This window comes from Cyprinus carpio, chromosome A17 (assembly GCF_018340385.1).
Source record: "Cyprinus carpio isolate SPL01 chromosome A17, ASM1834038v1, whole genome shotgun sequence".
In the NCBI taxonomy this organism is placed as follows: domain Eukaryota; kingdom Metazoa; phylum Chordata; class Actinopteri; order Cypriniformes; family Cyprinidae; genus Cyprinus; species Cyprinus carpio.
This window is the reverse complement of record NC_056588.1, coordinates 25,722,381-25,750,209: the sequence shown is the minus strand read 5'-3', so window position 1 is coordinate 25,750,209 and position 27,829 is coordinate 25,722,381. Positions and strand designations below refer to the sequence as shown.

General features: G+C 36.8%; 1 protein-coding gene across 3 annotated transcripts in view; it reads left to right on the top strand.

Moving 5' to 3' along the window:
- Positions 1–21,078, top strand: part of dph6 (diphthamine biosynthesis 6) — a 34,043-nt gene extending 12,965 nt beyond the window's left edge. Inside the window, exons 5-10 of one of the 3 annotated variants that reach the window (XM_042774520.1) lie at positions 345–463; positions 13,934–13,995; positions 14,493–14,587; positions 14,692–14,785; positions 18,627–18,777; positions 20,207–21,078. In XM_042774520.1, the coding sequence (XP_042630454.1) occupies positions 345–463; positions 13,934–13,995; positions 14,493–14,587; positions 14,692–14,785; positions 18,627–18,777; positions 20,207–20,436 (751 nt within the window). In that variant the 3' untranslated portion in view covers positions 20,437–21,078. Of the gene's footprint in view, positions 1–344; positions 464–13,933; positions 13,996–14,492; positions 14,588–14,691; positions 14,786–18,626; positions 18,778–18,870; positions 19,215–20,206 lie in introns of those variants that run through there. The other 2 variants (XM_042774519.1, XM_042774522.1) reach the window with 2 other exon arrangements.
- Positions 21,079–27,829: the final 6,751 nt, after the last annotated feature.

Sequence of the window (27,829 nt, the reverse complement as noted above, 5' to 3'; positions counted from 1 at the left end):
TGTGGAAGTGTCACAGAGTTGCACTCTGTAGGATGTCATGTGTGTTCACACACACCGCTGTCGGTCAGCTATTGTTCCTCCGCCTGATAGCGCGGGGTAAGTGGTGTAACCCCATCTGTATACCTGACAGGCGTAACGAGCGTATCGTGCTAATCACCCTAATCACCCGAGCTCTCGGATTGACCTGTGACGCTGGCATCAAGCCAGAGAGCGAGCGCTCATTTGTCTTTGAAGTGGTGTCGCTCTCTTTTCTCTTCACATCCATCCATATCCTCTTCCACGCCTGCTTGGTTTGCTTTGTATTTCTCTCATTTCTCCACTTGACGCCGTGGCTCTCTCTGCAGGTGTGCGCGACTGCAGCTCCAGCCGCTGGCGTACCTGTGGCGCCGAGACCAGGCCGAGCTGCTCAGAGAGATCATATCCAGTGACCTCCACGCTGTCGTCATCAAAGTGGCGGCGTACGGTGGGTGACGGGCAGGACTTGAGCAGTAAATCTCAAAGGATTCTGCTAGGGCTGCACGAGATATATATATATATATATAGTTTCAGCATCGATATTGTGATGTGTGCATCTGATGTTTAGAATGTACCAGGGTTCGAAAGGCAGGTGATTCTTGGATTAATTGCAAAGCTTAACCATCATACATTGAAGGTTCATCATCTGCATGTGTTTTAGATCCTGTAAACATTCAAGCGATTTTAATCCAATCAAGTGTGAGAAGGTGCAAAATAGAGCTCATTTATGAACAGGTGCTGTTTTCTGTTCTCACACACCGAGGCACAGATGCACAGGAACACTGGATTCCCTTCACTTCTGAGTCTGTTTGTGTCTGAAATGACACTTACGTGCGAAATGATGTCAAAAATGCATGTTTCTGCAAGTATTCTTGTAGAGACGGAGGCTTGTGGTTTAGGTGAAGGTAAACAGATGTGTCACGGTATATTAGTTCACAGCAGTTTAATGTTCCTGTTGCTTTCTGTGTCATGAATGTTACATTTACATTTAGTCATTTAGCAGACGCTTTTATCCAAAGCGACTTACAAATGAGGACAATGGAAGCAATCAAAAACAACAAAAGAGCAATGATATATAAGTGCTATAACAAGTCTCAGTTAGCCTAAACACAGTATTCGTAGCAAGGGCTTTTAAATAATATAATAAATAAAAAGAAAACAGATAGAATAGAAAAAGAAAGAATAGAGCAAGCTAGTGTTAGAGGTCTTTTTTATAATTGTATAATAAATGAAAAGACAAATATATTATATAATACAAAAAGATTAGAAAGGTAGTTAGATTTTTTTTTTTTTTTTTTAAATAGAATTAGAATAGTGAGTGAAAAAGTTAGAGGGTCAAATAAAGATGGAAGAGAATGTTAATCAAACATTAGCTTTAACGCAGATTTATTAGATTTAACTGATAGAGTGAAGACTATGCAGTGTTATTTTACATTTGATTATTCAATTTCTGTACCTGAATTAGACTTAATTAGAAAAATATAAAACACTCTTTGTTTCATTTGTATCTTTGTTTTGTTATATTTATTATTATTTTATTTATTTTATTTATTATTTTATTTTCTATATTAAGATTTACTCAACTACAAAATCACCCGTCACTGAGGCAGCACTTTTAACTGTGTACTTTATCTACCCCTAAAATGTGCATATTAGTATCTTAGAGTAATAATATGTACCCTTAAGGTACTACTATGAATCTTTTAAGGGTTAAAAAAAAAAAGAAGACTCCTAAGAGTACACATTTCATTTTTCTGAGAGTGTGTGTTCATTGTGAAATGATGAATTTGTTTGTGGTTAACACTGAACTGGAGGATGTTATACCCCCGTAGCTGTTTTGCATGTAATGTTTATATTCAGTTTTAAAGCTTGAATGATTAGAATATAAATCTTCCGTCCCTTTCTATTATTTGAAGGGTTTCAGATGAATTGGGATTACTTCTTGTTTTTTTTTTTTCTGTCAAAATCCCTTTTTTCCAAATCCCGTCCCGTGTCTTATCTGCGCTCTTCTAAATGTGTTTTTAAGCAGATAATTCGGTGTGTGGATATGAGCGATCACACCGTCTGTGCTTTAAACCCTTACACTCGAGGATCTTTGTTTTGTCGTTGTTTGTTTAGACCGGCACACACCGGATCCGTGTGCGTTTTGAAGGAATGTTAAATATCACTCAACGTGGAAACGCTTGTCCAAATGAGCCCTGAGCGATCCGCCGGCACGGTTTACCTCCAAATCCCAGCAGCCCCGCCGGCTCTTCACAAATCTTCCTCTAAAAGCAAATTCCCCACATGTCTGGGAGAGTGTAATTATGTGCGCACGCTGAGCTGTGTGTTTTCTGCTACAGGTAGAAGAGAAGATGCTATCAGCACTGGCTTTTCACCTGGCCTCCGGCGGCGGTAATTAGAAATTAGAGGTTTGGGATGGACTTACACTGCCGCGGGCCGTCGGGGAGCGCCTCAGTAATCGTGGCTTTCATGGGTGTCATGGGTCAGGGCCGCGGGCGGAACAGCATGTGTGTATCGGGTGACAGAAGTGTGTTGTACATGCACATACACCACAGGTGGAAATACACACTCATCAGAGGACGTCATGTGAGAAAAATAACAGTTACACTACACCTTTGTATTTCTGTCAAACAGCCACTGTAGACGTATAGATTTAAAATATTTAATGCAAGAATATTCTTAAGTTTTTTTTTTTTTTTATATGCACCAAATAATACAATATTTACCTACATTACATTTTAATGCAAGAATATTCTTAAGTTTTTTTTTTTATATGCACCAAATAATACAATATTTACCTACATTACAATTTAATGCAAGAATATTCTTAAGTTTTTTTTTTTTTTTATATGCACCAAATAATACAATATTTACCTACATTACATTCATACTAAAATGTTATAATGTAAGGAAAAATAGAACACAACAGAGTTTTAAATCAATCATGCATGAAAACAGTTTGTACTGATTCACAGAAATTACTAAAAAATAATAATAATTGTGATGTAATTATCTATATTATCATATTTTTTCACAATACAAGGTTTGCAATGTTAGAAATGTATATGTAGAAATGAACAACTCTGCAAACAGTGCTATAAAAGAGCGAGTAAATTGTTTTTAACTTAAACTCGCTGTAAATGGGTTCCCATTGTGAATATATCGTGGTGCTCACACATTTGGCATCTGCTCACTCGTCACCGGCGATGAGTCGCAGATATACATTATAATCCTGTAATAACACTTGAAGGAGGATTGTGAGTAATCGCAGGGTTGACAGAAGACATTCGAACCGCTTTAAAGGAGGGGATCTGTTGTTACGAGACAGCTGCCCACACAACACGCAAAGTTAAAGTCGAAGAAAATCTCCCCTCTGCGTTTCTGCCAACAAGTTTCTCTTTGTAATCATGTCAGAAACCGGAGCAGAACTTCTCTGCGATCGCTCGCCACCTCTGTGCAGCCGAGCGGAAATAATTGGCTGGTAAATACAGCAGCGTCAGATATTCATGTAATTAGTTAATTGGTTGATTTGTGTGGGTGAGGATGGCCAGACGCGGTGTTGTTTCCAGCAGTTAATTGGATGACAGTTCCAGTGGAAATTGTCATGTGTGAAGTTGAAAGGTCTGTTTACGGGGTTGCTGCTTTCCTTTTTTAATGCCTGCTTTATAAATTTATTTTCTGCAATTATACAGACTCTTTTCCACTCAGATTGTTGGCGTTATATTCTTGCAACCCTTTCCTCAACATGTGTTTAAGTATTATTTTGAGGCATGTGCAAATCTTGATGATAATCTGCTAGTACAGCGTTTCTTATCAGGGGGCGCTGGATGGAAGCGATATTTTTACATATTGGGCGTTAAGATCCTTTATAGTACTTATACAGGAATCGCACCTAAAAATATAGGTTGTTTCTTCATCAGGTTTGTAGAAATGTAGCACTGCATCAGTGTCTCATCAATGGATGCTCTGCAGTGAATGGGTGCCGTCAGAATGAGAGTCCAAACAGCTGATAAAAACATCACAATAATCCACAAGTAATCCACAGCACTCCAGTCCATCAGTGAACATCTGGAGAAGACAAAAGAGCGAAACACATCCAGCATTAAGATGTTTTTAACTCAAATACATAGAGTCTATAATCCATAAACACACTTCCTCCAGTGAAAAAGTTTTCTGGTGTGAATCAGGAGAGAAATCTGCACAGATCAAGCAGCGTTTAAACAGCTCTGAACAAGTCAGTGGTCACCAAAGTGATTTAGTTACTAACATTCTTCTAAACATATTTTATATTTCACAGAAGACAGAAAGTCATACAGGATTTAAACAATGTGAGGGTGAGTAGATGGTGACAGAATGATTATTTTGGGTGAATTGTTCTTTAAGAGCCTGTGAAGTGAGTGAATGAAGAGAAACAAGTTTTTTAAATGGTTATAAAATCTTTAAATGTTTTTGGGAGCTCAAAAACAAAGCCTGTTGCACTCTTATAATTTGCTGTAGACGTTTATGGGACAAACCGCAATAAGACTTTGAGATTGGTGCATTTAGGAATAATAGTAAAGTGAAACATTCCCAGCTTGATTGTAAAGCGATCAATCACACGATAAAATGATTCTGTGTGTTTCATTATGAGCTGATCCAGATCCACATCCCTACAGGATCTCAGACAGTGTCTTTATAAAGGTTCATATGTGTCATTAATAATGGCTTTATACTCTTCCTAAACATCAGTCATGAGTCATGCATTGAGCAAAAGTGTTGTATTCAGTTTAATATGCTTAATGTTTTTATTACTGCTTTTGCGATTTCAATATTCAGGTTATAAGACTGTCAGTGTTAACAGGTGGCGATAAACATCAGATGAGGTTATAATTGCAGCTTCATTCCATTTATTGGATAAAAAGATTAAATCTGCGATGTGTCTGCTGAATTGCATTCGTGGTACGGCTATTATTCTTCGCACAGCTGTTGAATTTCAGATAAGAGCTCGAACAAATTTTCCGATCTCTCTTAATCTCACCATCTCGTGTGTGTTCGTGCACACGCTCCCTTTCCAAAGCTCTGGCTCACACGCTCACAGATCAGGTGATAGCATGGCGCTATTGTTTCGCTCAGGTCTTTGAGAGCATTGTTCAAAGGATAGATCGCTCACCTTCCAGCGCGAGATGCTGATTTCATCCATTCTAAAGCTAAAATGTTCCCCAACATGAATGCAATTTTCCAGGCGTTCCTCTCTGAAGGCAGGGATTAAAGACGAGCTGTCAGTCTGTGCTCCTCAGATCCGGAGAACCGTCACCGCTCTGATGCTCTCAGCGTCTCTCACCGCTATCTGGAATCTGTGTGCTTTAATTCACCTCTGCGCTCGGTAGCAGATTTGGTACACATTAAGCATGCAGGCAGGGCATTGGTGCTGTTTAATGATGCTGTTTGCGATACTGGAGGCATTGATAAGGTGAGGATTGCTCAGACTGATACTGAGCTTTCTCAAACTTTAGTTCACTCAAGACTGCAAGGTCCTGGAGGGGCAGTCTGCTTTCTGTTTTATTATTTCTGTAATTATAATCTAGCGTCTAATAATGTAAACATTTTCCAGCCCGAATGACTTGCCGCCTTCTGTGAAACCCAAAAGGAGAATTTTTTAAGAACTTCACAGTTGCTCTTTTCTGTATAATGACAGTGTATTTCACATATTTATTTTTTTATTTTTCTTGTGTTCCACGGAAGCAAAACGGCAGGTTTGCATCGAGACATGAGCGAGTAAACAATGGCGATCTGTCCCTTTAAACATGACCTGAGACCTATTAATCATTGTGTAATAAGACAATCGTTTTACAAGCTTTCTGAAATGTTACGTTTAAATATGCAAATGTCACATTATCTAATTCAATATGCACTCGTTTGCATACATTTCCGGAACAGAATCAGAACATTGGAGAGATATAAGCTATAAACTAAAGATATGTACAGATGCAAATAGATAAAATGCAATAAAATAAACACTTAAATGTGTATTTTGGATGTTTTGTTTCTGCTAGTCTGAAAGAAGACGTTATTATAAAAAAATAGAGCAAAATCTCAAAATTGACTACTTTTTGCATGTAGTGTCTTAATGCATCAGACTAAAGAAGCGTGTAAGGAAAGAAACCCTTCACATCTCTGGCAGTATTGTAAGAACTTGTGACCTAAAAAGAATTTGCTCTAATTTGAAGCTCGTGAAATCTAATGCAAAACTTGAAAATCCATTTGTGCCCAGTTCACTGGCTCGGAAGTTGACTGGATTAAATTTCAGTTTTATAGGATAATAATGAGTTAAAGACTTTTTGCAGGCATATTGCTCCTTGGGGCCCTGCTTGGACTCTGCTTGTCTAAAGGGCAGCGAGGATGGACGTGCAGGCAGATGAATGGAGCTTGGATTGGGCTTATTTGTGTTTAATGTGCCATAAGGGGCTGAGGTGATTAGCTGTAGGTCAGGTAGTAAAACAGGTGCCGATGAATGAACATTGTGCAGCTCATGTAAATTAGAGCCCATGACTGCGGCTAGTCTTGACTGTCTGAATATTTTAGGCCAATATGATTGTAGTTGGTCCAGATCTACTATATTCACTTGGTTTTAATGTCAGCGATGGCACGGAAAGTTATAACAGCTACAATGGCGATGCGCAATACATTGACAAATACAAGGGCTGTCAAGTGATGAAATTTTTTTAATCTAATTAATTACATGACATGCCGATTAATTAACCAAATGAATTGCAAATTAACTGCACATCAATTTTGGCTGAGAAATTAACCCCAAAAGATAATTTCAAGATATTAGCCGTGTTTCCAACGCTGGAACTTTCCCCAGGAACTAGGGACTTTGGGCTGGTGCTTGGTGTGTTTCCACCGCAGGAACCACGATCTAAATAAAGTTCCGGGTAAAAAAATGCCCCTCAGAAAGTCCCTGCTGGCGAGGTAGTACTTTTTCAAAGTTCCGGAACTTTTGGGGGTGAGGGGACTTGGGAGCTGGGCTGAGCATGCTGATTGGTTGAGTTCACGCAGCATTGCGATTTCAACCACCATTTATTCGGATCATTTTCAAAACATTACTGTTATTGTGTCATGAAATGTAGTTTTAAAAGTATTTCAGGCGAGAATGTAGTTGTTTAAAACTCACATCTGTGGTTTATTTTATAAAGACAGCGCCTATTTAAAAATGTGTTTCGCCGATTTCGGAGACGGTCAGCTCCACGCGATCAGAGGGAGCTCGGTGCTCATGTATCCGCCGAGAGCAGCCTCACCTCGGCTAGTCCTTCTGACATTTGCAGCTGGCTCTGATGTCTCTTTAGTGGTTAAACATAAAATATACGTTAATTCGTTTTGGGTAAATCTAACAGGTAATCTTTGGTCTTTGTTCAATTTATCTATATGTTCAAATAAAAATAAAAAGAGGCAATTGATATAATATTTAGTTTCATTTAAATACATTTCCATGAACTAAGTTCATTTCTGTGTTTATTATTATTGTTTAAATGAAAATGAAAGGAGGCAGTGGTATTTGATATCCTATTTCGTTTTATTGTAAATATACAGTGAGGAAAATAGCAGTAGCCAAGGCGCACTGACTGATGTTATTGCTGCTGTTTGCGTCGTCCCGTCCATGGGAGATCACACTCCCGAGTCGAACTCGCAAAGTCCGAACTACTGAGGATGCAAGTCTGAAATTTGCGTTCATTGTATTGAGAAACGCACGCTTGAGTAAGTTGGGAGACTATTTGCCTAATCTTCACAGTACTTTAGACCGCGGTGGAAACGCAGAAAGCAACAGTTCTGGGGGGAAATATAGTTCCTGGGGAAAAAAGTTCCTGGTACAATTGTTCCGGGTAATTTCGGAGTTGTTTTGTTAGATGTGGAAACGCATAGAATATTTGTTATTAAATGTTGTTTTTTAGCATTGCATAAATAATGCTAATAAATGGTTATTAACCTTTTTAAAATAATTATATATTTTTTAATTAAATTACACTCTCATTATGAAAATAAAAGCCCCAGTAGGTGACACTGTCTTAATGAGTGAGTCACTGAATAATTAATTCAACCGATTCATTCAAAAATGATGCAAGTGACTGTCAGCAAGCGTATCACTCAGTCATTGACTCACTTGATTTATTCAAAACCACACCACTGCATGTTGCTGAGAGACTTATAACAGTTTTTCGTTGTCCTGCATCATATTCGTCAGCAACTGTGTCAGTGTAAGATTACTTACAGGTCTGGGCAGGGCGGGTGAGTTATTTTTTCCATAATTAATCACAATAAATAAATACCAAGATAAATATCATGCTTTTGCCCTGATTCAGGTTCACCGTACACTGATTTGCCTCATAGGGAACTAGGGAGTGGAATGAGACACACCCAGAGATATGATACAGCTTTTTCATTTTATTTGCATATATTCTTCCTGCATCCAAGCTTTCAGATTATTTTGAAATAATAATTCTTCCATTATTTAAAAGCAAGACATTAATAAACATATTATAAAACAGACTCCCTCTTAGCAGTTTGAAATCAATCATCAGAATTAGTTTAAAAGGCATGACTAATTAAAAAGGATATTTAAATAGGATTGAATTTTAATGGTGTTCTCCCTGTTACCTTTGTGTGGGGTTAACATGAGAGGAGAGGAGATTAGATATTCTCGCACTAATTATGAGCGGTGTTCCCCAGGGGCGGGTAATGGGGCCGCTCTCGTTCTCATTGATCCCCTGCAGATCAGTGGCATCCGAGTGCAGCTTGCCGCTGAAAACACGCAGTCTAAAGTTCAGCTTCCCCTCAGGGCTTGTGGTCTGGACCCTTGACCTCTGAGGTTAGGCAGAAAGAACAAGCCTTTCACCACACGGCGGTTCTCTGTAGCGGTAGGCGCCAATCATGAGAGGCAGGGAAAATATGGGTTAGTGTTGTGTTGGGTTGTTGTGGTTTGTAGTGAGAAATGGTAAGAGTTTAACCCCTTGGTAAACCGGAGATGTTTGTACAAGGTTTTGTAGTGTTTTGCAGGGGTTGGCTGCTTTATGGCACTTTCCACAAATTAGGTACAGATTGATGTTACAGTAGGCCTGGGCAATAAAATGGTGTGGATATTTATCCACGGTTCATCTTCTTTGATAATGATATAAAAAATGTTCGATGTAGGGCACACACAAACTCGAACAAATGCTGAATTGAGTGCTGTGCCTGTCTGTGATGAGGAGATTGTGAATAAAGAATGAATATTAGTCAAATTTAAAATAAACATTTGCATTTGAATGTTAGGTGTGCGTCGGGGAGCATCATCAGTGGCGCGTGAGATGCGGTGATAATGATGTAAGTGACGTTGTTGGATTTTAATGTTTTGTTAGTCTAGCCCTCGAGATGCGCTGCTGCTGCGTTATTCATTCAAAATATTAGAGAAATATAGAAGCTCAATGCGGAGAAGATCTTGATTAGGTTACAACAGAAACCAAGCCATTCACACAGAGCGCATATTCAGCACATTATTTAGACGGAGAGACAGCTGCACTAACGTCTCACACAAGAGATGTATAGAAAGCCATGCAAAGTTAAAGCAGTTTAAACTTTTAGAAAACACGTCATGAATTTGTGGAGGTTTATTCCTTTTCACTGTGTCTCATATGCTTTTAAATGCAATCTGTGTGAATGGCGCTTCGGCTCTTTGGATTAAGCAATGCATAAATACATGATGCTGTTTTGTTCATAGGCTAATTGTTTAGGCAATTTACGAAACTATATTAGATTTTTATGAGTTAATTTAGTCGTAATGCATAGTCAGAGAGGGCCGATCCATATAGGAGATTGTGCACATTATTCTGTGTTACTTCTGAAGCCATACAATAGCTTAAAGGGTTACATTTTTTCATTAATCACTTACCCCCATGTCGTTCCAAACCCGTAAAAGCTTCATTTGTCTTTGGAACACAATTTAAGATCTTTTGGAAGAAAACCGGGAGGCTTGTGGCTGTCCCATTGACTGCCAAGTAACTTACACTGTTATGGTCCAAAAAAATTATGAAAGACATCGTCAGAATAGTCCATCTGCCATCAGTGGTTCAACTTTTCTCCACTGTGGCTGTCAGTCATTCGTTCAGCCTTTAAACCCTGGTCACAATTGGTTATGACAGTCAGCTCGGTAAAGCCCTTTCCAAGATCATTCTGTGTTCCCATTATCATACTTGATTTGTAAAAAAAGTCTATGATTTTGCCAAAAGGACTTTATCTTCTTGCTGGAGTTTAATGTTGTTTAGTTACTTGCTACCGGGTGTCTGTGAGAACACAACACGGGCGTAGAAAAGACTATAAGTTGTTTTTGACACGCACAGTAACTGAAATTTAAAACTGTTAAAAGAATGGCTCAGTAACTGTTGCACAGATATAATAAACTACGCATCAATTTCTCTTCCCTTTGTTCTTTGCACTTTTTAATGTAAAGTGCTGCGTGCTGTGACTCCGTGTTGCTTCAAGCGCATCATTCTGCACACCGGATGCACATATTGTAATCGCTTCGTGCCGCACTATATTTGTTTTGTGCTGTCGTATTTATCATATGTTGTTGCCTTATTAAAAAATATGCTATACATTTAAAATAAATTTATTTTAATTTTATAGTATATACTTATATATAAATGCATTCATGAATGTTTTTCATTAATGGATTTTATAATACAAATAGCAATGTGTAACATTTTACCATATTTAGTACAACACTTTTATTTGTTCCCCACAAAATATTGTTTTTCACTAAATGTTTGGATTTCTAAAATTATTGTGCACTGATTTTTCTAGAATAACTTTAGCTGCCGAATTATCCACTAACTTAGTTTATGATATATTTTTGTCATAGATTATGAATATACATATATTTTAAGTTTCCTTAATGAAGGGATAGTTCACCCCAAAATGAACATTTGATGTTTATCTGCTTACCCCCAGGGCATCCAAGATGTAGGTGATTTTGTTTCTTCAGTAGAACACAAATTATGATTTTTAACTCCAACCGTTGCAGTCTCTCAGTTGTATAATGCTTGGCAATGGTAACAAAATCTATGAGAGTAAAAAAAACATGCACAGACAAATCCAAATTAAACCGTGCGTCTCGTGACGATACACTGATGTGTAAAGACACAAAACGATCGGTCTGTGCAAAAATTAAACACAGTATTTATATAGTTTTTTTTTTACCTCTGATTTCACAGTGTCCCACTTTTTAAAAACTTCTTGTGAACGCGCTTCACAGCAGCCTGCAATCTTCTTGCTTTATGGCAAGATCGCAGACTTTACGTGTGCATTACCACTATCTCTTGGACCATTGATACTCTAGCTACAATCTTCAATCAGCAGTGTCAATGGTCCACTTGAGAGATTAGAGGGGTGCGGTAAATAAGTCTGATCTTCAAAGCAAGAAGAAGATGCTTCGGGTGCCTGCTGAGAGTTCTAACAGTTCAGACATTGATAGATTTTGTTACCATTGCCATGCATTATACGATTTGATAAGTGCATCGGTTGGATTTAAAACATCATAATTTGGGTCTGCCCTGGGGGTACAGCTTAGATCCCCTGAAGCATAAACGTATAGATGAACATCAAATTTTCTTTTTTGGGTGAACTATCCCTTTAGGACCTATTTCATCTGCATATAAAACATTAGAAATTAGATATTTGTTTAATTTTTATTTAAAATATTTTTTGTTTGTCTCAATAAATTGGGTTAATTTAAAAATAGTGGTTAAAAAATTCTTTTACTTTTTGTTTTTTAATTTTAATATAGTGTTTAAATAATTATTTTACTTTTTGTTTTAAAAAGGTCATAATTTTTAGCTGTATCGCCCAGCCCTGTGGTACAGTATATTTTTAAAACCAATATGATACGTTACACAGTGTAATTTGTGAGGGAACTGTGAGGAGTCTGTGAGCTGATGAAATGCTGTTAATTCATTAAATCATAAAAACACATGAATATAAAATCAAATCAAAGTAAAATACTAAAAACTATTAAAGGGGTCATGAACCGCATTTTGTAATTATTTTATCTGGAGCTCTTTCCGTGTGTCTGTACTGGACGCGAACAGCTCAACTCTTGACACGACAAGATAATTCTTTTTATTTCTGACTGAATGCGTTCGTTCTTGTTGTTTCTGGAGGGATAGATGTTTGTTTGGCTGAAACCCAGAAGAATCCCTGATCTACTCAATTTATTTTCATTTGAAGAAAGAGGAGAGTTATGTACAGAAGTACTAAAAGCAGCTAGACTGTGATTTTTAATGATAAATGGTGATTTTTGACCGTTTTGATGTTTTTGGATGTTTTTTATGGTATAGTGTATTGATTTTGTAGTAAGTGTCATCATTTTGTAGCATAAATTTATTAAATAATTAATAATTAAAATTATTTTAATGAACAAAAAAAGTAATCACATTTTGCATGCAGCTCTGTAAACTGTATTATGGACCTATTTTCAAACAGTAGCTTTCCATCAAATACTGACATACATACAAAACAGATTCCGAATGGAAGGTTGGACTAATTCTTTTTTCCTCATTTTTACACGAAATGTGGACAGCGTTCATTGAGTTCAGTTCAAGCAGTGTACTTTATTACTAATGGTGTTTTGAAATGATCAATTATTTAAAACTAAAAGCTCTATAGTGCTTTTCACAGTGCACACCGTTTCAAAGCAGCTTTACTGAAAATCATTATGTTAATGTTTACAGTATCTTAGTATCTTCATGCCTTATAGTCGCATTTAGCAAATTACAGCTATAAAAAAAAAAAAAAAAAAAAAATTCACCTAGATGCCAAGACAACATTTTTCATTGATGTATTAAAATAACTAAAACTGAAATAAAATGTATGAAATGTGTGTATATATATATATATATATTAGATGAAAATGAAATGTGTGTATATATATATATATATAAAGAGAAAAATACAACAAAATACTGTAAAATTAAAATGAAAAATGATGTTATATTAATATATAATAAAAATTTAAAAATATTTATTAGATTATAGTATTATTTCAATGTTACTTAATTAAGACTGTTTTAGTTTTTGTGACAAAATAATCATGCAGCCAGATTTGCTATATATTATATATTGCTTTACATTAATTTACTGTATGTGTTTTTCTTTAATTGGTGGGAAATTTAAGCTTATCAGAAATTTAAAAAATTTGCTTTTGGCTTTTTTTTTTTTTTTATATTTATTTTTTTCTATACTTTTGCTAAAAAGTCACACAAATAATTTTTTTTTTTTTATTTTTTTTTTAAACTGTATTTAGTCATTTCTCAAAGGTTGGTACTACATACTACAGTTTGCAGCTGCAGATGTTTAAAATAAACTGTCTGCTATAACCTTAAGTCTGGCCTTAGTTTGCTTGAGGTTAGAGATCATTTTCTGAAGGATCAGCAGCTTCTTCTAGTGATCATTGGTTGAAGAAGAGCACAGCATGCTAGGAAAGCGTCTTGCCGTACTCATGGAAAGTTCCTCGTGTGTGTGAGTTTGAGTGGATGCTCTGCGTTTGATTATGTTTGTTTGTTGGTAATGTCTGTGTGCTGTTGATATTGGCAGCATGATTTGATTCCCGTGTTGTGCCAGGAGGGCGGCGCTCAGCGGAGCTGTGGTTTCTGAACAGTAATATGAATAGCCTGCGTGCTTGTTTATGAAGGATGGATATGAAGACTTGTTTAGAGAGAGAGGCAGATTATAACCAGGTGGCAGTGTGTGATGCTCATGCGAACCTCCATCTTGGCATCTCTACAGTCTTATCACATTCATGAAGCATTTCTAACTCTTTTCAGACAGATGCATGTTGACCTGCAGCTCTGTGAGCAGGAATCTGCGGAGTCTCCGTCGCTGATCCGCTCTTGTGTTGTGTTTATGGCAGGCCTGGATCCAGAGAGACATTTAGGAAAATCCCTGGCGGAGATGGAAGCGTATCTGCACGAGGTCAGAGACACACAAACACTCCTGTCAGAAAATAAACCACCTTCAGCTGCTCCAGCTTTCAGCTCAAGTGTTTTGACATTTCTTATAAATCATCATTATGATGTTCTTTTAGATTTAGTCCATTATTGAAAATAATCAAATGAGATAGAACAGCTTTCATTTCATTTTGGCGCAAATTGACATTAATTCCAGTCTTCAGTGTCACATGATCTTCAGAAATCATTCTAATATGATGATTTGCTGCTCAAGAAACATTTCTGATTATTATCAATGTTGAAAACAGTTGTGCTGCTCAATATTTTTGTGGAAACGGTAATGCATTTTATTTTTCAGGATTCACAGATGAACAGAAAGTTCAAAAGAACAGCATTTATTTTGAAATAGAAATCTTTCGAAACACTAGAAATGGCACTTTTGATCAATCTAATCTCTCCTTGATGAATAAAAGTATTCATTTCTAATTCATATGTAGTGATTATAAATCTGGTTTATGGCAGCTTTCAGAGAAGTATGGAGTTCATATCTGTGGAGAAGGAGGCGAGTACGAGACCTTCACCGTTGACTGCCCGCTCTTCAAGAAGAAGATCGTCATGTAAGTGACAAACATGCATGAGTGTATAATGTGTGTGTGTGTGAACAGAAATAATGCAGACAGGAGTGATAATTGTGGAGGAGACCGCGTGGTTTGTGTTTCAGTGACTCGATGGAGACGGTCATCCACTCGGCCGATGCCTTCGCTCCTGTTGGATACCTGCGCTTCACACGCATGCACACGGAGGACAAGAGAGAAGTACGTCTGAGCGTAAAGAGCTCTACACATTTATCATTCATTGCTGATGTCAGAACGAGTGGCTTTTTGCTGTGTAGTTTCGGTAAATGCTCTCTTTGTGCTGAAGATGTGTGGGGACCAAACCTGCAGAAATTATTTATGAATGAATAGAAAACAAGCAAAGGAATGAATTACTTTATAAAACAAATACAAAACTAAATGTTAACAAACAACGCAGGTTTCAATACAAATATTAATTTCTGAAATTATTTACTTTTTAAACCCTGAAACCCTCAAACTTTTATTTTGGCGTAAAATTATTAGTGCTGAAAGTTCTGTAAACATCCGTCAACAAAATTAACGTAGATTATGTCAATGTAAGTAAATAAAGTAAAATGTGCATTTCCAAGTGCATGTTACACTCACAGCACGTGCACGAGATGGAGTTTATAAAAAGCAGAATTTATTGTGAAGTGAGCCGCTTTGAGAGAAAACACGCTATTATGAGCTGCACGTGTAAATGAACATTTGATAAGATATATTACTATTTCACTTTTTTTTTTTGCTTAATTGTACAGCCCCGTTTTTCTTTTTTAATGTTACGTTTCATTAATTATTTGGAAACCCTGCTCTACAGGAATGCATTGTTCTCAACATGTCTTCAGCAGCACATTTACTGCATTTACAGAAATCCTGTGAGCGGTTGATGTAGTCAGTTAAGCAGCAGGCTGCAGGGAACACGACACGCTCATTCATAGCCTCTCTGCCAGTCCTCTTCTCTTTTTGTCCCCTTATGTAGGCGACTTTGACGTCTGCAATATTCACCCGTGCCTGAAAGCAGGCCTGCCTTAACAAACATGTCCAGTCACATTATCCAGTGTGTGCTCAGGTACGCTGGGCGGCAGTGATAGCGGGAGGAAGTGAAGGGAAGGTTATTTGTGTGGATGTGTTTGACTTTGTGTTGTGGGTTTCGTCTAAGCACATCTATCACTGTTGTTTTGATGTCCTTAAGGTAGTGGGCGCTGTTCGTGCCGATGCACTCCCGTATTTCTCCCCTCGTGCTCTTCGTCTGTGTGTTTTCCACAGTTTGTCTCATTCATCAGAAATGATGAACACAAATGCGCATGTTATACTGTGGCATGAACCTGCTCCTGTCATTCACAGATGTACAGAAGCCCATTTTCACAGCATGATAAACAAATTAATGCTTGCTAAATCATCATGACATAAGCCATATGAGCAATATGAGATAAAAAAGTCAAGATTATGAGGTACTAAGTCATAAATATGAGGAAAAAGTCAAAATTATGACAAAAATATCCAATTATTTCATAGTATTTAATAATTTAGACTTTTTATTTTATAATTATGACTTAGTATCATGACATTTGAGATTATGACCTCATAATTGTCTTAATATCTCAATTTTGAATTTTGATCTCATAATTATAACTTAGTATCATCATTTCAACTTTATCTCATAATTATGGCTTAGTATCTCAATTTTGAATTTTACATTTGAGATTATGATTTGATCATCATTTCAACTTTATCTCATAATTATGGCTTAGTATCTCAATTTTGAATTTTTTATCTCATAATCATGATTTATCCCAAATATGATTTTTTTATCTCATAATGACTTAACATCTCATAATTTGTCTTTTGATCTCATAAACTTAATATCATCATTTCAACTTTATCTCATAATTATGGCTATCTCAATTTTGAACTTAGTATCTCGTAATTTCAACTTTATCTCATAATTATGCCAAAGTGTTCCCATATTTCTCGTCTCATGCTCTGACAAGCACCTGTGTGTGTTCATCACAGTTGTTGCATGCTGCAGGGATGCAGCAGAAAGGTTCAACACAACGTGCATGTCATAATGCAGCATGTGGACTGCACTGATTGATATTACAGTAGCCTTTATTCACAATATTAAAGCAATTCTGTCAGTATTTACAGATTCCATATGTCTTTCATGACTGACAAGCTCCAACAAAAGACAAAAGCAACACCATGAGTGTATCGTAACAGTAGTCTACATATCACATGCACTGTATTCCGAGTATTCTGGAGTCACGTGTTACTTTCATGTGAGGAACAGACTGAAATGTAAGACTGAAAAACTTCATTGTAAATGTTCGTTGAAGTGAATCAGACTGATGCACAGTTGTTGCTGAATGAGAACACAGCAGCAGAATTATGTGCTTCATAAAGTGCATTTGATTGTTTTGATAACGTTGCATTGTGGGATCTGTCATGTGAAGTTTGAAGACGAGCTGTATGTGTGTTTTGGGTCACGATGTGTCCACAGTCTCAGCTGCTGGCTCTGTGCAGTGCCGTGTTTGCTTCTGCGTGTGTTCTGCTGTGTGTTGGTGGAGGATCAGGGCTTTGAGGGGATTAAAACACATCGCCCAAGAAGGCAACTCCTGCAGCCACGAGGCCTTCAGCGCGCCCCGCCGCGTCCTCACCCCACAGCACCCGCAGGTCAGCAGGAGCGCAGGGAAATTCCTGCCCCGCTCCGCTAGAGAAGCTCCCACACGCAGCAGTCGAAAGGACTCTCCGTCACGCTGACAGATCTGCGCTGACATCGGCTCTGGAGGAAAGCGCTCCGGCCGCGAGAGGACGCGGGAGGGGGGGTGTTTGCCCTGAATTAATGCTGTTCCTCCTCTGCACTCGCTGCACAGACACACTGGAGGATAATTAATTTAATTATCATACGGCCAACTGCAGATGACAGTGGGACATTAAAGAGATCTGAAATATTTATTAAATGTTCCGTGTCCGGCGTGCTGCAGTCAGGTGGTGTGTGTGCGGTTTAAATGGGGTCTTATTGCTTATCACCACAAATGTTACCGTGAGAAAAACAAATAAGCAAGTGAATTCTTTCCAAACCCCCTGAGCACAACCCCAATGACAACTGAAAACAGAAATCCATAATTATGATATAAAAAGCCATTATGGGATAAAAAGTGAATATTATGATATATCATTTCATACTTAAAAATTATATTTTTCATAATGTAGTATTTAATTTTTTTTACTTTTTGTCTCATAAATATGAATACTGTGTCATTTTGACACAGGAATCTCAATAATTATCTCATAATTATGTCTCAGTATAATTTTGACACTCATTTCATAATAATAACATAGTATCTCATAATTACAATTTCTTGTCTCATAATTATGACTCGGTATCTCATAATTGCAACTTTTTATCTCATAATTATGTCTCGGTATCTCATAATTGCAACCTTTTATCTCATAATTATGACTTGGCATCATAATTAAGTCTGTTTATGTATGTCACAATTTTGACACTTACAGGTATCTCATAATTTGAGATGTCTTTTTTTAACCTAATTAACATCTCATAGTTATGACTTAACATCTCATAATTGTGACTTTGTATTATGATTTAGTATCTTATAATTTAGACTTCCCCCTGTTGCTAGAATAATTGTTTTGTACACTGTAATGGGTTATAAGATGATAAATAGGTACAATTTTACAACTTTTTCTTCTCCAATCAATATTTATATGTCCCTGTCATCACTTTTGAGAATAAGTGCTAACTATTATCTCATAATTATAACATAACTTTTTAAAAATCTCATCAGTTTTGACTTTTATCTCATAATTATTACATAGTATGATCCCACTTATGTGAAAATAATGAATATTATTATTATTTTTTTGTATGTGGCAGAAATGGGCTTCCATAGTGACATGATGATCATATTCATTTATTTTGTGGAATATCATCCTGCAGGTTGACTGATCAAGCGTGTGAGAGTCGGTGTGTTTTCAGGGTGTTTGTGTGTGATTTATTCCCGCGTGTCGTCTCCTGCAGGGCTCCGGAGGGCGGCCGCTGCCTCTCAGTAGATGTCCTTGCCAGAACACCATTGACAGGATGACAGAAGAGCTGGAATATGCTGATAAAACTCCAGACGTCCAGGGAGGATGTCCATCAAACGCTGAGCGCAGTTGTCAGTCGGAGCCGGGTGAGATGTGTGTGTGTGTGTGTGTGTTCTGGTATAAAGCACATCATACTGTCTGCCTGCAGCATAACTATTAATTCACTGATTTTCTTTCAGAATTGTATTGGCTCATCGAACACCAACACAAAAGAAGTATTGCACTACTATGGTTTTGTTGAGGCTGATGTCAGAAAGTGAATAGAGGAACCGTAGAGCTGCAGTGTTTCACCGGTGTTTCATGCACCAACTGCATATTTATGCATCTTTAGAATATTAAAATAAAAAGCCAGACCAAAAGTGCATGTTTCCAGTTGGCTCTGTTGGGAACGGCCCTGGATAATACCGTTTTGGATATTGCCATAGTTAATTCCACGGTGTTTATATGTTAATCAGTATATTTCTCTATTATTTTAATCATTCAGCACCATGATATTGTCCAGGCCAGTGGTCCTTTTTGACTTCAGGGCCGATATTTCTCCCTGTGACGGCTCTGGTTCATCTGCTGTAATGATAATTTACAAAAACTAGGATCCATAAGTAAAATTAGCATTGAAGAATTGTTAAATAATTTATTATTATTATTTATTATTATTAAATTGTTAATTTATTATTATTAAATTTATTAATATTAAATTGTAATTATTTTTTTAATAATAATAATAATAATAATCGTTATTGTTTAGTTTTTATTTAAAAAAAAATAAAATTAAATTAAAAGTTTCAGGATTCCGAATGCTTTAAGAGCTGAATGTTTTTTAGAGATCTCACTCTTTTCAAGCAACACATTTTCATGACAATTCAAGCCAATCCTGATATATATATATATATATATATGTTTTTTTTTTGTATCATTGAGATACTATTATAGTTTTTATTCATATTTTGAATTAGTTTTAATTTTTGAATTTGCTGTTTTTTTTTTTAATTTGAAAGTTTTACTGATTTTTATTATTTTTTTCATTTTTCTTAGTTTTTGTTTTTTATGTATATATGGTTTTCATTGATTTTTTTCCAGTATTAGTTATTTTAGTATATCAAGGTGAAATTAATGAAAATGAAAAACTAGCTGAGTTTAAAAGGTTTTATTTTTTTTATTTTTTTAAAGGGACAAAAATGGTTTTAGTTTTAGTGAACTAAATATAAGATTGTATTTATTTATTTTAATCAATTTATTCCTAATTATAAATATATTAGATCTTGGAAGTCTAAAACAGTATATTCGTTATAAAATACCAGTGGCGTTATAATATTTTATTAATTTCTGTCAATTTGATTTAAGTTTAATTGTCTTTTTAGATGAATCTTCCTCAAATATCCAGGTTTTCTAAGACAGTAAGAATCCTAGTTCTTCAAAGATGAAACCAGCTGCTGACAGTGACTCAAACACAACAAAGGTCTTGTAATGTCAGGCACTAGATGCTGACGTGTGTGTGTGTGTGTGTGTGTGTTAAAGGTTGTGTGCCCTCACACTCGTCCAGGAGTTCATCGGGTTTCCAGTGGATATCCGGTCTAACAGCGCTTCAGTCCGAACACCCAGACGTCCAGAGCCAAACCCGGCACGTCTTCACACTCCTGCAAAGTAGGAAAATTGCTCTGTTTTCTCTCTTTCTGCGAGATCAGAGCATATACTCACACGTTCGGTGTCGTCTCAGATGTGTGGTGCTGACGATTGTGAAGCAGTAATGAAGAACACGTCTGTCGCTGCTTCTGGCCGCTCGTGTGCAGTTCAGCCCATCAAACGCTGACAGCAAATAGGCCTTTGTTCCAAACACGCTTTCATTTTCCCTCTCGTTGTGCTGGCAAAATGCACTTTTAAGAGGTGTGGCGGGGCTCTTTATTCAGCGGCCGCTCTTTTCTTCACACGGCTCGCGTGTCAGGGACTCCATCCGTCACGGCGAGGACAGACACTTCAAATTAAAGCCGGAGAACGAAAGCGCCGCTCTGGCCGTTTCTATCGCTCGCAGAACTTTTAAAGAGAGGCCTGTAAGAGCAGAGAGAAGAATCTTAAGCAAGAGATGAAAAGCATATTTAATGTCTTGCATCGCCAAACAGCCTTCGCAGCGCTGAGACAATATTAAACAAGTTAATATTTAATGAGTGGCTTTCTTGTGCGCTGAAACGCAAACGCCTGCGAAGGAAAACAAACTTGATGCCGTGTGATATTCTAATGGGCTTCTCCATTGTGCCGTGTTTTGAGCAGACTGTGTTTATGTTGTGCATTTATGAAGGTTTGAGCCTGAGGTGAGAGCAGAGAAGTTCAGCCGCAGACTTCTCTAATGAGATATGAGCAGCTCTTTGTTTGACTGACCGGTCTGTGTGTGTGTGTGTGTGTGTGTGTGTGTGTGTGAGGTGAGATGAGGGAGAAAGGCCTGCTGATGAAGCACGTGCTCCTGGTTCATCTCTACGTGAGCGACATGGAGAACTTCAGTCAGATCAACTCCGTGTACTGCACCTACTTCACTCACAATCCTCCGGCCAGGTAAACGACGCCTCCGGCTGGAGTTCACTGCTCTGGTGAAATGTGTCTGTCTGTGCAGTAGAAAGATGAAAAAAGTGTACATAACTTACTGGATAAGAAGTTTAGTTAACACTTTACTCGAAACCGTTGCACATAATGCTTTATAAAAGTATTAGAGTGCATTATTTATGCTTTAAAATGCACATTTTGTATGATCTCGTCAACAATTGTACCCACAGTTATAACACATCATAATATGTTTTAGTATTAGAGTGCATTATTTATGCTTTAAAATGCACATCACAAATATTTATTCATTGTTGCATTTTTGGAAAGTATAAATCAATTATATGCATTCTGACTTTGGTTGCAATTATTTGTGAAAAGATTTAATGCATCACAGCATACATTAGGAATGCCTTTATAATGCATTATACATAAAGGCTTCAAAGTAAAGTGTAACTTTTTTTTTTTTTTTTTTTTTCTTTTTTGAGTTTGAAACAACTGGAAAAATGTATATTTTTGGTGAAAATGCGCTATGACATTGTGTTTATTTTCATGACTACATATACATCTGATTGGGGGATTTTATCTCCTGATATCTGGCAACCGTAGCCATGAAGCCTAATATTTTGTGTGATTGTGTGATGCAGGGTCTGTGTCCAGGCGTGGCTGCCGGTCTCTCAGCAGCTGCGGATGGACGTTCTGCTTCACGACGGGACGGTGGCCTGTGAGGAGGACGCTTTTCCTCAGAGAGACACGCTTCACGTCCAGAGTCTGTCCCACTGGGCCCCGGCCAACATCGGGCCCTACAGTCAGGCCGTGCAGGTACTGTGAGCACTCCTTCATCTGTCCTTTATACAGGTAGACAACAAAGACTGAAAGATTGTGTGTAGGTCTGACTGCAGCGCCTGCGATCGCTCTCTATATGTTAATCTGTGTGTTGAATTAGCACACAGCCAGCGTAATATCATAAATTCGACAGCTCAATCATGAGTAAACGCACTTCCACAGCCCATCACACATCACAGACAGGCCTCCGTGTTGCATTTGCTGAATTGGAGCGCTGAAGACAGTTCCCTGTATTGATATCATTACCCCCTCGCTGTACCCCTGCCTCGCACTCGTGATGAGAATAACTTCTAGATGTTATTGTTTTTATAAATTGTGATGAGAAACACTTCTAAAGAAAAACAGAGCAAATTAAGTGTAATGATATTAACTAAAGATTATTGCTTTTATAAAATGATTATTCCAAATTCGTAGTAAAAACAGTATTCTTCCACCAAACAATGTAGTTCCTCAGAAAGTTTTTTTGTTGAATAGTTTAAAACAGAGTTGGAAGTGGCTCAACCAATCAGAATCAAGGACCGGAACTATCTGTTTTATAATGTTATTTTTATAGATTTATTTTAATAAGTGTATGTATTTTCTTAGTTTGTATTAGTTATTTTTTCTTGATATATCTATTTTTATTATTTTTTATTTCAGTTCTAATTTTAGTTATTTTAGTACATTAAGTTAAGCAATTAAAATGAGAAATTTTAATTCAATATTTATTTATGTTTTTTTTTTATTTTTTTTTTTAGTTTTAGTTTTGCAATTAAAATGAGAAATTTTAATTCAATAAGTCAAAAATAAAATAAGTATTTTATATTTTATTTCTTTTCAGTTAACATTTAATTTTATATAAAAAATATGTAAATATCCTTAACACATTCTTAATTAATTGTGTAACTTATTTTTAATTCAAAAGTGTCTTTTAGATGCATATATTTTTCGTTATTAAAATGTAATTTAATCAAATTAAACTGCGTGCAACTGTGTTATTGCAAAAAACATTATTTTACTCTTTAATTTATGGTGAAATATAAGTTTGGTCTCTAGACCAGACTGAGTTGGTTAAAATTTAACCTAAAATTTCAAATATAAATGTATTTAATAATAATTCTTATTTAATGTCTACTGCTAGAAAAGGGTTTAATATATTAAACTCATATGATAATGCATAATCTGTATGATGCTGACTTTAAATGTAATGTTCTGAAGTCGCTCCGTTCACAGAATGTTTCATTATCAGTGAGTGTTCTTCACCGAAGCCTTTGATTGTCAGAGCATGTTGTATCCGTTGTGTAATGTGAAGGATCCTTATCAGATTTGATTTACTAAATTCGTTAACCTTTGCGTTTGCGTAGCTCCAGGCCCTGAGCGCCATCGTTTAGATCAAATTAAGCGCTCGGCGTGTTTTCTGTTTCCTCAGTTTCACTCTTGATTAGCTCACGCGGCGAGGTCACGTTTAGCATAATAGTCTCCGTGTCCTTAATGAGGAATTCTGGACGTGTGACAGATTGGGCTCTGCCTTCAGATGCGTCTCGCCCTTCTTCTAGATCACTGGATCCTGCGCTGTTATTTTGATCTTCATGCAAATTGCATTTTATGATGAAGATGGAAGCATAAGAGTCTGATCTAATGAGCTATGATCGCGTGATGCTGGACGGATCGGAGGATTTTACACCTTGCTAATATCGCGAGTCGTCCGGCGTAAGCAGCCAAACCTTTTTCCAAGCGAAGGCGGAAAAATCTATTTTCTCTCATAACAGACGATTAAGTGTTGGCAGATGGTTGGAATTGACCCTTCATTAACCAAAGTGGTCGTTAACAGCAGGAGTTGTGAATCGCGCATCGCTGCACACCTCGCCGATTTAATGTTTCCCGTTCCCTAAAATCCCTTCGGAAGCGCGGCAGGAGCTCCAGCAGTCGCAATCGAATCCATAAACAAACAGAAGAGCCTCTGTTAAATCACGATCGACACACTACCCTGGGACCTGGCAACCGCTGCGCGCCTCAATAATCCAATTTAACATCCGCCTGGATCATGTAGTCCTGTTAGTCCCAGTTTTGGGAATACACCCACTCTGTCGGGAGGGCCGCTTTATTCCTTGCGCGGCCCCGCAATTGGATTTGCATTGGGAAAAATCAGAATCTGACGCCCACAATTAGAGTCAAAGAGAAAGCGCAGACCTGTGCTGCAGGAACAGAGCAATAATCTTCTTAAAATCGATTAAAAGAATGAGCTGGATTCTCCAGCAGCGGCCCGGCTGTAATCTGTGCTCAGGAATGAATGCGTTAGGACAGCTGCGTCTGCCGCTCAGATAACGAGCCGTGAATGAACACACTCCTCTGATTAACAGCAGCTCTGTGAGCTCAGTGCTGTGAGTAGATGCTGTTAGATCTGATTCATTCACCACCGGTCCGAGTGCGGAATCACTGAAGTCTTTTCCGCACACCAAAGTTACAAATTTTTGAAAAATTACAGGAAAGTCTGTAATAATACAGTTTAAAATAGCTTGTCATTTTCATTAATTATCATTTTTTCTTGATATATCTATTTTTTATTTCAGTTTTAGTTTTTGTTATTTTGATACATCAAGTTAAACTAAATTAAAATGAGATTTTTAATATATTTATATTTTTATATTTATATTAATATAATTAATCTAATTTATTTTTATTTTATTTCAGTTAACATTTTATTTCAAGTAACTTTTTTATGGTTTTATGTATTAAATATTATAAAATATTTATTAAATATTGGTAACTGAATCTTTATTTTTTTAATTATTTTTTAATTCTGAAGATGCATATACTGTTCTTCATTGAATTTCATTGAGTGTTTAGTAAACAGTAATTTATTTCTGTGATGTGCAGCTGTATTTTCAGCATCATTACTCCAGTCTTCAGTGTCACATGATCTTCAGAAATCATTCTAATATGATGATTTGCTGCTCAAGAATCATTTCTGATTATTATCAATGTTGAACACAGTTGTGCTGCACAATATTTTTGTGGAAACTGTGATACATTTTATTTTTCAGGATTCACAGATGAATAAAAGTTCAAAAGAACAGCATTTATTTGAAAATGTATCTTTACTGTCACTTTTGATCGATTTAATGCATCCTTGATAAATAATTTTTTTTCCCTTTATTTACCTCAAACCTTTGAACAGTCTTCACAAAAATATTTGGCAACGCATCTGTTTTCAACACTGATAATGATCAGAAATGTCTTGCAGCTGAAGAGATTGGCTGTGCAGGAGGTGTGTTGTGTTCAGATTAATTAGAACAGTTAAGTTTGTTTGTAGCGCAGCTAAATGAGCGGCGTCTCTGAGGAGTCTCCCTTCGCCATAATCTATTAAAGCGACGCTTTTATCTCACCTCATCCTTGTCATATTTTATGGATTTTTTCATAAACACTGCCTATACTTCATAAATGTCTCAATTTTCTAGTCTATTAACATTACTTCAGAAGCATTTGATAAAAGAGGCAGGCAAGCATGAAATAATGCCCCAGTAATATGCAGCGCTGCAGGCGAGAGGCGGCGCTCAAACAATGCTAGGATGCTATCAGCTCTAATAAAAGAGCCAGCGATCACTTACTGTGAGAGAGAGAGAGCTCACACAGCTGAGGATAAATGAGCTTTTCTACTGTCCTGCGTTCATCATCATCATCATCATCATCATCATCATCACAGATCACGCTTCCTCATCAGAGCGAGGAGGACCTCACAGGAACCCACCCCAAACAAGTGCCATCTGATATCATTCACCTGATTCGATCGATATCTTAACATTGTCTGTGAATAAAATGAAGACTACATGAAAAAGTGCATCTGAGACTTAATGTTGTTGCAGACAGAAGAAGTTTAGTGCCAGTAGAATTAGACTATAATCTAGCTACAAATCCTCAAGGCATGTTTTAAACACTAAATAAATGCATGGAAGAATGATTTTTAATCATTTAATATTTTAATGTGTCATTTCATGTTACTAATACATATATATATATATATATATATATAATTATGTGCACCCGTCTAAAAGTACCTAGAAAAGCAAATATCTATTTATTTATATATATATATTATATGTATTATATATATATTGTGCACCCGTGTAAAATACCTAGAAAAAAATTCTATTTTTTAGTTTATTTAATGTTTCTGAAGCTGTATTTAAAAAAAAACAGGAGTTAGTTTATTTTTTTGTACAAAACATTTAAAACAACAGGAGTTGAAAGTGCTATACAACAAATATAAAACAGAAAAAAGGACCCAAATCAACTACAACAAATATAAAACAAAGAAAAAACATACCCGATATAAAAATAGGTTTTCAAAGAGTATTTAAACAGAAATCAAAGGGGAAGACGAGGGACTGAGAGGAGAAATTGTCTCGATGACTGAAGAGATCTAGAGGTGGAATGAGAAGATTACAAATATACTGGAGAGCACAACCATGAAGAGCTTTAAAAACAAAGAGCAAAATCTTGTGTTCACGTTTTCTAGTGCCAGTCAATAATCTGGCTGCCGCATCTTGCACCAATTGCAATCGCTGCAGAGATGTTTGGGCAAACCCAGAGAAAGTGAGTTGCAGTAATCCAACCTTGAAGTTATAAATGCATTAATTACTGTTTGAAGGTCCTTCATGGAAAGCATCCTCTTGATTCTAGCAATTGATCTTAATTGAAAGAAACTGCTTTTCTCAACAGCACTGATCTGCTTATCAAAAGACAAAGTAGGATCAAGACAACACTAAGGTTTCTAACACAGTCGTGTACATTAGATGACGGGGGCCAAGCTGCTTGACAATGCCAGACCAAAAACCATTATTTTAGTATTCATTATTCAACTGTAAAAAATGTAAGTCCATCCAGCATTTAATGTCATGAAGACATGCAAACAGATTAGACATAGAACAGTTATTGTTTTTAACAGGAAAATAAAGTTGAGTGCATTGGCAAAGAAATTATATGATCAATCATGTTTCTGAAAAATATAACCGAGTGGAAGCATATATAAGGAGAAAAGGAAAGGTCCCAAAATAGAGCCCTGTGGAACACCAAATGAGATTTAAACCCGAGATTAGAAACAATTCCCCAAATTCACAGAAAAAGATCTGTCCTTAAGGTAGGGAGCAAACCAGTTCAGCACAGATCTCTGGAAACCAGCTACCTGATCAAGTCTTTGAAGAAGGGTATCATGATTTAATGTATCAAATGCTGCACTTAAATCAAGCATGATTGAGATACAGCAAGAACCAGACTCGAGGGAAAGTCAAATATCATTAGTGACCTTCAAGAGGGCAGATTCAGTGCTATGAAATTCTCTAAACCCAGACTGAAATGTGTCAAAAATATGAAAAGTATCTAAGTAAGATGAGATCTGAGAATAAACAAATTTTTCCAAAACTTTTGAGATGAAAGATAATTTAGAAGTGGGTCTATAGTTATTTAGGTCATGCTTAGATTATGCTTTTTTAACAGTGGTTGGATTATAGCATGTTTAAAAGAAGCTGATACAATTCTATTTGTTAAGGAGCTATTGATAATAGCAATAACATCTTGATTTAAGGCTGGAAAAGCCTCTTTAAAAAAAATGAGAAGGCAGAACATCAGAGTGACAAAATGAGGGCTTCACACTAAGAACAGTATCATAAAGCTGTGAAGGTGACACGGGTCAGAAAAGAGATAGGGAGCTCTGATCAGAAGCCATTTCTAGAGGAAAATCATTGTGAGAAGGGATGTTAGACCTGATACACCCGACTTCATGGCTAAAAC